The sequence below is a fragment of the Rattus norvegicus genome, chromosome 2 (assembly GCF_036323735.1).
Source record: "Rattus norvegicus strain BN/NHsdMcwi chromosome 2, GRCr8, whole genome shotgun sequence".
Taxonomy (NCBI): domain Eukaryota; kingdom Metazoa; phylum Chordata; class Mammalia; order Rodentia; family Muridae; genus Rattus; species Rattus norvegicus.
Window position 1 is genome coordinate 6779508 of NC_086020.1, and position 10912 is coordinate 6790419.

General features: G+C 41.0%; 1 protein-coding gene across 1 annotated transcript; it reads right to left on the bottom strand.

Annotated features, from left to right (window-relative positions):
- Positions 1-7350: 7350 nt before the first annotated feature.
- Positions 7351-9179, bottom strand: LOC134485562 (uncharacterized). The gene is made up of 2 exons (XM_063282658.1): positions 8778-9179; positions 7351-8432 (listed from the first exon to the last, which is right to left on the bottom strand). Exons 1-2 carry the CDS (start codon positions 9155-9157, stop codon positions 8192-8194), a joined length of 621 nt encoding a protein of 206 aa, XP_063138728.1. The 5' UTR covers positions 9158-9179; the 3' UTR covers positions 7351-8191.
- Positions 9180-10912: the final 1733 nt, after the last annotated feature.

The following is a 10912-nucleotide window of genomic DNA, read 5'->3' on the forward strand; positions in this document are numbered from 1 at the left end:
TGTTTATAAATTATGGTTTGTGGTTTTGTGATTTTATGGGATTTTTATGTGTGTGAATGTGTGTATTTCTATGTCTATATGTGTTTCTTGGACTTTTACTTTCATTCTTTTCTGAAACAGAGCAAGAAGGAGAATATACTGGGCTAGGTGGGGAGGTGGGGAAGATCTGGGAAGGACTGGAGAAGAAATCATATCAGAATATAGTGTAAGAAAAAAATTTTAGTTTCAATTAACAAAAAAAGGAAATAAAAAGTAATGTGAAGAAAAAAAAAAACAGAAGCAAGAAAGTCTAGGCCATAGGAAGAATGGGAAAATGAGACCCACACACATGTGCTGCAGTCCCGAGAGAAGAGCACCCTGATCACATGGGAAGCAGACTGAAGAAAGGGCAGACATAGAAGCATAAAGAGCAGGTGAGAAAACCAAAGTGGAAGTAGTTCCTGAAGCTTTCATCAAAAAATGAGAGGTGGTGATGAATGGATACACCAAGTCAGCAGAGAAAAACAGAAAGCCTGAGCTCAAGCTCTTGTCAGACAAAAGGGAGCCTGAGCCGTCTCAGAGTACTATAGCTGATCCCTAATAACTAAACCTGTCAGTGTCCACAGTGCTCGATTGTCAGGGACATTTAAACCTGTTTTAATGATGCCCCTAGGTCTCAGAACTGACTTCTCCACCAACCTGCCAGCACTAGAAGTTTCTAGTCACAAAATACTTAAAGCATGTGTGGAAATGGAAAAATAATCTAGTCTGCTCCCTTCCTGATTGCTCTCTCACTGCACACACACACATACACACACACACACACACACACACACACACACACACACACACACAATTTAACAGCAGCCAGATCAAGATATAAAGCATATCCTGCCCCCTCAAAGGGTCTCATGAATACTTCCCTCAATATTTTTTTCTTTATAATAGTGAAGAGCATGATGGTGCACCCTCGTAATTCCAGCACTTAGAAGCTGGTGACAAGAAGATCAGAAGTTTCAGGTCAGTCTCTGCTATATGAGATGATCATAAATAATAATATGGAAGTATTGATGTGAAAACTAACTTGCAGCTATGTTTATTCCACTAACATTTAGGGAAACTGATTTACTTTCAAAGTTTTAAAAAACAATAATGAGGGGGAAGAAAGCCAGCATATCATTAGATAGTCAGGGACTTTCAAAGAAACTCCTAGAAGAAAATCATATCTAAGCAATATTGGAAACAAGAAAAAGTATTGGAAGAGCACTGGCCTCCAACTTTTTAAAATTCTGAAATATAACAAAAATATAATCATGATCAACACATATGTAAGTAAGTAAAAGATTAATAGGCTGGAGAAGAGAGATATTTAATTGGCCTAGCTATTTTTATGAAGACCTTTATACATACTCATATGTGTATATATGTGTGTATGTATATTTATATGTATGTATATATTTATATGTATGTATATATGTAAATATGTATATATACACATAAACATATACTTTTTCCTTTATCTCAGATATCATGGAAATAAGATATCTAAAGGCAAGAATCAGAAACAAAATATTTCTTAGGAAAGAGAATTTCAGACCTGTAGTGGGTTGACCTGATGCTGTTTGCATTCTAATATTGGTTCCTCAAGACCTGGTTGCCCCAGAAATAAGAGAGTCTGTATATAGACCCAAGTGACCTATGTGGCCTTGTCCCCAAGTTATTTCTGATTGGTGAATAAAGATGTAGACAGCCAATAGCTGGGTGTAAGAGGCATAGGCAGAATTAGGGTTCCCAGATTGATTTCTTTCTTGTGTTTCAAAGCCTTTACAAAATCATTGCATAGAAGGAGGAAAAATAATAAATCATAAATCCCAGACTTGACACCAAGTTCTTGTGTGAATTAATAATCAAAGCAAACTTCTCTGTTACTCAGTTTGCTCATATGAAAATTAGAAATGACTTGTAAACATCTGCTCACAATGCTAAATGGTTAAGTAGGAAGTGTCTCAACAAAATAAAATCACACAGCAGCACTTCATACTAAGTACAGTGGATGGCTTTGTGTGATGAATCTGAATAGTGTGTTTGGTCTCTGCTGACCTGCAGAATAAGAAACAGTATCAAACACATTCTCTAAGATTGAACTTAGGTAGATGAAGGTTGGGACTCTAACTTTCTGCATCAACAGCTATAGGGATACGCAAATGGAAATGAGCATGTAGATAAGTTAAACTTCATCAAAGGACTCAGAGACAACTAGGGCTGGGATGGTCCCTTTGAGCTATACCACCTGAATCACCAACTGAATTTTTAGAGACTTTCTGATCAGCCATTGGCTATGGGCTGTCCCTATGGAAGGAACATGAGCTTGAGCCATCTAAGGAAAATTTCTGAAAGGAATTCAGATAAAAGTTCTCAGCTACTACCAGAACTGTGGGCCCTGACCGGAGGAACTGGGAAATACAACAGACCCCTTCAGCACAGCTTCTACCAATTGTGTTCACTCACTTTCTGTAAGTCCTGGCGAAAGTCTTCCATGACTCTGAATGGTTGTTTTTGTTTTGCTTAGTTGCCGCAGCATACTTATAAAAGAAAAATCAAAGCGAGGAAGGGAAGAAGTAGGGACAGAGGAAGAAGAGAAAGAAGGGAGGGAAGGAAGGAGAAAGGAGTGGAGAAAAGGGAGAAGAAAGAAGAATGGAAAGAGAGAAGGAGAGGAGGAGAGAGGAAGGGAGAGAGAGATTGAAAGATGAATAAATGGGTGGATAGATGTGTGGGTGGGTGTGTTGATGAATGGGCAGATATATGGATGAATGGGTAGTAGGTGAGTAGAAGAAACTCTGCAGATAGTCTCTAGACCACAACACATATTCACTGCCCTTCTTTTTTACTTATTCTTGACTTGTCCCTCTTATCTCTAGCAAATACTTTCATGGGTCTAATTTAATTGGGTGTGATATCCCTTATGTTATTGCTCTCAGGTCATGATTGTTATATTTATCCATTTACTCTCAAAATTGAGGAAAATAATAAATTCCCCACTGAGTTATCTGAGTACGAGATTTTTTTTCATGCCCCTATTGCATAGAAAACACATTTTTTTCTCTCCAGTTTTCTTTGCTAGGATGATGACCTTCTTTTTCTTTATTGATATCTTGTCTTGAGAAATCTAAAGTGATAGGGTAGTACTTATAGTTAAAAAATTATTAAGATAGTTATTGATAGCCTTTGAATGAAATGTTCTTCTGCTGACAAATAAGATTTCTTAAACCACAAATTTCATAGTCCACAAGGATAGAAATCTCAAATTTTCCAAATGAGGTACAAGGAACATTGATAAATTTGGTCCCTTGATCCATGCATTCTGCCTCTTGGACACATAACATTGGATACCAGGAGCTTCATGCACTTGAACCCCATCTTTTTATGTTATCATCTCCAACCTAGCACCTCATTTTTATCTTTACAAGGTCATCCCATCACTGCACTAAATGGACAGTTTCTTAGTGGATGATATCCAATAAGAACAAAGGATTCTATGATTACATTTTGTTTCAGAAAGGATTTCTTAGTTTCAAGAAATGTTATACCAATTTTGTCTAGTCTCCCATCCTCTCCGAAGTATCAAATAATAGTTTTCTGTAGAAAACAAAGCCATACCCAGAACATATGCTAATTTCCAATTTGAAAAGTCCAATATAATCATACTATTACTGGTTGCAAATTAGACTTTTAGGGGCAAAATATAATAATGGTGTCTGTTGCTAGATTATGAACTCTGAGGAGGGGGAGGTCATGCCTACCCTCTATTATTGCCACTATAGCAGTTTCACTGATGCGCCCATGTATCAGCACTGAGAGAGTTAATAACAGAGATCAGCTGATGTCCACTAACTCATTCTGTCTACTTAAAAAAGAAGCAGGAGCTTTTCTAACAAGGATTTTCCTTTCTTTTCTTATAAGGACACTAATACTATTGGACCAAGGTCTCACTCAATCTCAATATTTCACTTATATTTAATCATCGCTTTATAGTTTCCATCTCCAAACAACTGTAGTACAGTGTTTCAATCTGTTTATTTTAGAGACCCAAAGACTTCTGTTCACAAATTACAGTCATAGTTCAGGTCCGAGGATTATACTATCTTTATTAAATAAGCCCCTGCTTCTTTTTCATTCACTACAGCATATGAGAATGCTCTTGTATGTAGACTTGACATGGAACTTCCACCCTCTAAAACAATGAAAAAATAATTTTCTACTGTCTAAACCACTTAGTCTATGTACTGTGGTGACAGTCCTAGAACGCCAAGACCAGGAGCTTTCCTCAACTTCCATGCGGCTCTTTTCCCACCACCAACATCTCATATCTAAAATCTGCTCTGTTACATGGACTCAGCAAGGCCACTTATACAACTGAGGACTAGAGCCAAGAACTGTTTTTGGAATAGATGCTACTTAAAGACTACAGCTTCTATATAAGCGGTAAGTGGGTTTGACAGATAATCCTAAATGTGCTGCTAAAAATTTAAAAGGCCTAGCACATGACACTTCCTTCTTGTGACAGGAAATTTAAAATGCAAGAATGTATTCTTTATTTTTGCAAACATGACCCTGAATGTCTAAAGTTAACAGATTTAAGAATAATCAGTATAGTAACAGTCACCTGATCATTCATAGAGTTTATTTCCCATGATTTATGATACATAAATCTTTCTGACTTTTCCAACATACTGTTTTTCTCCTTCTTTGTGTTAAAGATGATAAAGACATACAGACTCTATACAGGTGCAATTGGTTAAGAAGAGGTCCTATTACACAGTGTGGTAGTCCCTAACCACAATAACTGGTGTCAAGATTCAGATACAAAGTCAGAATACAAAGTCAGGAAGAACAGCCATGTGAAGACAGAATCCCCAGAGTAAGCTGTCTAGCAAGTCTAGCTAAGACATGAGCTATACAGAGACTGAAGGAATGCTCATTCATAGCCTGCCCCACCTGAGGATCCAGCCCATATACATACAGCCACCAAACCCAGACAATATTGCTGATGCCAAAAAGTACATGCTGACAGGAGCCTGATATAGCTGTCTCCTGAGAGGCTCAACCAGAGCATGACAAATACAGAGGCAAATGCTTGCAGCCAACAATTGAACTGAGAATGAGGTTCCCATTAGAGGACTTAGAGAAAGGATTGAAGGAGCTGAAGGAGCTTGCAACCCCATAAGAACAATACCAACCAGCCAGAATTCCCAGGGACTAAACCACCATCCAAAGACATGGACAGACCCATGGTTCCAGCTGCATGTGTAACAGAGGATGGGCACCAATGGGAAAAGAAGCCCTTGGTCCTGCCAAGGCTGGATCGTACAGTGTAGGGAAATGTCAGGGCAGGGAGGCAGGAAGGGGTAGGTGGATGTGTGGAGGAACACCCTCATAGAAGAAGGGGGAAGGGGATGGGATAGGAGGTTTGTGGATTGGAAACCAGGAAAGGGGATAACTTTTGAAATGTAAATAAAAAAAATCCAGGAAAAAAAAAGACATGAGCTTTAGGTTCACTCAGACTCTGCCTCAGTATATAACAAGGAGTGATTTAAAAGGCTCCTGTCTTCAGCTTCAGGATTCCACATGCATACATGCTATTAATATGCAAAAAGGGAAAAAAATCCATGTATGGCACCGTCACTGAAATGGGGTTATGCGTGGTGGGACTTGTAGTTAGGCCATTCTAATACTTATGTTAGAAAAGAATATTCTCTTTCACAAAAGAAACATAACAAAAAAAAGAAAAAAGAAAAAGAAAAACCAACCAATGATACTGTCTTCTTTTTTTCAAAAGGGGTAGTATATCATGACGATGCTAGCAAGCACATGGAGAAAGGGATCCCCAGGGTTTTCAACCTAACAGCAATAATACTCTATAGCTTTTCCCCATTGGCTGGCATCTGATCTCACAGTCTTTCTTGGCTGGCAAGTTTTAAAAAATGGCACAAAGAAAATGAAGATAAAGAGGAAGGGGTCAGTTATCTGAGGCTATTGAGTTCTGGGAATGCAACAGTGTAAGGGAGTAAACAAAAGTGTTACCAGGTGAGAGAGATGAAGAGACTCCCACATAAAAGTTGTATAAGTTAGGGTACAGTATGGGGTGGGAGGAAGATTTGAATTTCTTTGCATAAAAGTTTAACAAGATCAAGGAAATTTCTGAAATAGTGCCCCTTTACAGAAAAAAAAGAGGGAGAAGAGTTATTATCCTGAGGGAATATCATGATTTTTAAGTAGGTTAGACTATAGATTGATAAATGGGATGGAAATATGGAATGCCTATATCCTTTAAGGCTCAGAGTGGCACTAAACTCTACCATTGCCTCCAGGATTTGGAAATGTTTAGATTTACTCTTATTTCAGAGTCTTCAAATCGACCTTCATTGTGGTAATGCTTGTCCCATAGGTCAAAGAACCAATGTGGTTGTGCCAACTCACTTTATGTGTGTCCCAGTTATACTTAGAGTGCCAAGAACAGATAACATTATGGACCAATGGACCCATTGCCAGCTTGTCTTGAGGCAGAAACCCATTCATTATGGACTTCAGCTCATCAGTGTCCTTCCATTTTCCCTAATAAGATGCTTTGGGTTTCTAGGTATCAAGCTCAACTTAGACCCTTGTACCCAAGGCCTGTAAAATGGTTGAGTATACCAACTGTGCAAGTGCACAGCTGCATGAGTAAATGACCTTTAGTCCTTTGGGAAAGAACATCAATAAATATAACAATCTACATTCGCTATATTATGGGGTGCCTCTTTCTGAAGAGTCAACCCTTTCTTTCCATATTGCAAGTTCTACTGGGTTCTGCAGTTCTAGAATTTAGTTCCTCTTTCCTTAGCAAGGTCACACTGTCTAACCAAGATGTGTGACTTGACCTTAGCTATTAGACTGATAGCAAAGAGATGGGAGCAGATCCTAGGGTGTGGGGAGAAAGTCATGCAGTGTGGTTTTGCAAGACAAAGGTTTCTATTTTGCCTTCAGGTAAAGGGTTGAATATTCCTCTCCAACAGGAAGAAAAGGCTACCATCCACAAGCCCAGAAAGTTGGGAGATGAGAAGATTTTTTCCAGATGTTTCCAGCTCAAATTTTAGTGTTTCATTCTTTACCTAACTTAGTTTTATTCTTTTTCTAAGCTTGCCAGCAAATTCACCAGGACTCAGAATGACATTTTTTGGCATTATGGTGCTCATAAAATTCAATTTTGGATGTGGTTTTCAGCACTTTCTGCCTTCAAGCTGTAGGAGATAACAGACTCCGTTATTACTGCCAAATTTCAATACATATGAATTTTTGACTCCTATTTCAATCAAAACAGGGTCAAGAATTGAAAAGCTCTCAGGGAGAACTTTCCCTCGGGATGGAGACCCTCCAACTCCAAAGACCAGACCGAGACACCACAGGATGCAATCAGCAAGAGGATTTGGTTTATTGTCGGGATACACAGGCACAGGCACCTGCGGGCGCTTCAGTCACTCGGGGGACTGGTGCGCCCCACGGAACCAAGGATGGGCTTTTTATAGGATTTTGGGGAGCAGAAGCAAGCATACAGAAGCAGATGCATGGTTACAGGGATATAATTGGTGGATTCTAATATGGCAAGGGTTTAGCCCGGGGGCAAGTTTCCTAGCTACCTTCCTGAAACATAACAGCTGACTCGGCCCCCCAAGGGTTCAGCCCGGGGGCAAGTTTCTTAGCTACCTTCTTGGAACATAACGACTGACTCGGTCCCCCACCAGGGTGTGGGACCTCTCCCGGGGCTTTTTTTTCATTGTCAGGTGCTCAACCGAAGTTGTCCTGTTGCCAGGCCTTCAACCAAACACATCCTGCTTGGCAGCCGCTGTGTACTCAGTGTTCTAACCTTTCCCTGAACCAGTCATCTTAAGTACAGCCTTGCAAAATGGCGTTACTGCTGCTAAGCTGGGGTCTTTCATTCCCCCATTTTTTTTTTGCTAACTTTGAGTGAAATCTTTCACTCGACTTGGTCAAGAAATTTCTGTCTGGTGGGGGCTTATTCCCCCACTGACTCTAGGCCACAAAAGGGCTAGGAGGAGCCATGTAGGAGTTTTAACTTTAAGGGGTTTGGAGTGCGCTGAACTCTCCATGTCTGGGGTGTAGTGTTGTGATTAGTCAATTCCTCAGACCGGACTGCCTTGACGTGTGGTGCGTGGATCTAAGCCGAGACTCCATCTACATTTAGGGCGGTCGGGGTAGTCAGGAGGACGGTGTAGGGTCCTTTCAACCGTGGCTCGAGATTCTTGGTCTGGTGTCTGCGCACCCACACGGTGTCTCCAATCTGGAACGGGTGTGGCACCACCGGATGCTCAAGCTTGTCCTGGTAAGCAGCGGCCAAAGGTCTCCAGACGTCTCTCTGCACAATCTGTAGGGCCTGTAAATGGGCCCTCAGAGAAGGGCTGTCAGCAAAATCAGCAATGTTTGAATCAAAGAAATGGACAAATGGGGGTGGTGTTTCATACATTATTTTAAAAGGAGTTAGACCATGGGGGCCCGGGGTATTCCGGGCCCGATATAGAACTAGGGGAAGGAGGGCCACCCAATCCTTTGAGCCAGTTGCAAGCGTAAGTTTGGATAAAGTCTCCTTAATTGTTCTATTCATGTGTTTTACCTGACCTGAACTCTGGGGTCTATAGGCACAATGTAATTTCCAATCAATCCCCAGCAATTTGGCCACCAACTGACTTACTTGGGAGACGAAAGCGGGCCCGTTGTCCGACCCCAACGCTTGAGGCATGTCATACCTGGGAAAGATTTCCTCGAGGAGCTTCTTGGTGACCATTTTTGTAGTCTCGTGCTTTGTGGGGAAGGCTTCGACCCATCCTGAGAAGGTGTCTATAAACACTAGGAGATACTTGTATCCATATATACCTGGTTTAATTTCAGTAAAATCAATTTCCCAATGGATGTCGGGACGGTATCCCCTAGGACAAACTCCTTGTCCAATCATGGTCCTTCCCAGGTTAACCTGAGCGCACGCTTTGCAACTCTCAGTCACCTTTTGTATCGCTTTGTCCCGATTCAAAAAACACAGATTTATCTCTTCCCGATCTAGTAAGGTTTTCATCTTCTTAAACCCCAAATGGGTTAATTTATGTAAAAAGGAGATCAATTCAAAAGTCATTTTTTTTCGTTTTTTTTTATTTTTATTTTTTATTAACTTGAGTATTTCTTATATACATTTCAAGTGTTATTCCCTTTCCCGGTTTCCGGGCAAACATCCCCCTCCCCCCTCCCCTTCCTTATGGGTGTTCCCCTCCCAACCCTCCCCCCATTGCCGCCCTCCCCCCATAGTCTAGTTCACTGGGGGTTCAGTCTTAGCAGGACCCAGGGCTTCCCCTTCCACTGGTGCTCTTACTAGGATATTCATTGCTACCTATGAGGTCAGAGTCCAGGGTCAGTCCATGTATAGTCTTTAGGTAGTGGCTTAGTCCCTGGAAGCTCTGGTTGCTTGGCATTGTTGTACATATGGGGTCTCGAGCCCCTTCAAGCTCTTCCAGTTCTTTCTCTGATTCCTTCAACGAGGGACCTATTCTCAGTTCAGTGGTTTGCTGCTGGCATTCGCCTCTGTATTTGCTGTATTCTGGCTGTGTCTCTCAGGAGCGATCTAAATCCGGCTCCTGTCGGTCTGCACTTTTTTGCTTCATCCATCTTGTCCAATTGGGTGGCTGTATATGTATGGGCCACCTGTGGGGCAGGCTCTGAATGGGTGTTCCTTCAGTCTCTGTTTTAATCTTTGCCTCTCCCTTCCCAGCCAAGGGTATTCTTTTTCCTCATTTAAAGAAGGAGTGAAGCATTCACATTTTGATCATCCGTCTTGAGTTTCGTTTGTTCTAGGGATCTAGGGTAATTCAAGCATTTGGGCTAATAGCCACTTATCAATGAGTGCATACCATGTATGTCTTTCTGTGATTGGGTTAGCTCACTCAGGATGATATTTTCCAGTTCCAACCATTTGCCTACGAATTTCATAAACTCGTTTTTGATAGCTGAGTAATATTCCATTGTGTAGATGTACCACATTTTCTGTATCCATTCCTCTGTTGAAGGGCATCTGGGTTCTTTCCATTTTCTGGCTATTATAAATAAGGCTGCGATGAACATAGTGGAGCACGTGTCTCTTTTATATGTTGAGGCATCTTTTGGGTATATGCCCAAGAGAGGTATAGCTGGATCCTCAGGCAGTTCAATGTCCAATTTTCTGAGGATCCTCAAGACTGATTTCCAGAATGGTTTTACCAGTCTGCAATCCCACCAACAATGGAGGAGTGTTCCTCTTTCTCCACATCCTCGCCAGCATCTGCTGTCACCTGAGTTTTTGATCTTAGCCATTCTCACTGGTGTGAGGTGAAATCTCAGGGTTGTTTTGATTTGCATTTCCCTTATGACTAAAGATGTTGAACATTTCTTTAGGTGTTTCTCAGCCATTCGGCATTCCTCAGCTGTGAATTCTTTGTTTAGCTCTGAACCCCATTTTTTAATAGGGTTATTTGTTTCCCTGCGGTCTAACTTCTTGAGTTCTTTGTATATTTTGGATATAAGGCCTCTATCTGTTGTAGGATTGGTAAAGATCTTTTCCCAATCTGTTGGTTGCCGTTTTGTCCTAACCACAGTGTCCTTTGCCTTACAGAAGCTTTGCAGTTTTATGAGATCCCATTTGTCGATTCTTGATCTTAGAGCATAAGCCATTGGTGTTTTGTTCAGGAAATTTTTTCCAGTGCCCATGTGTTCCAGATGCTTCCCTAGTTTTTCTTCTATTAGTTTGAGTGTGTCTGGTTTGATGTGGAGGTCCTTGATCCACTTGGACTTAAGCTTTGTACAGGGTGATAAGCATGGATCGATCTGCATTCTTCTACATGTTGCCCTCCAGTTGAACCAG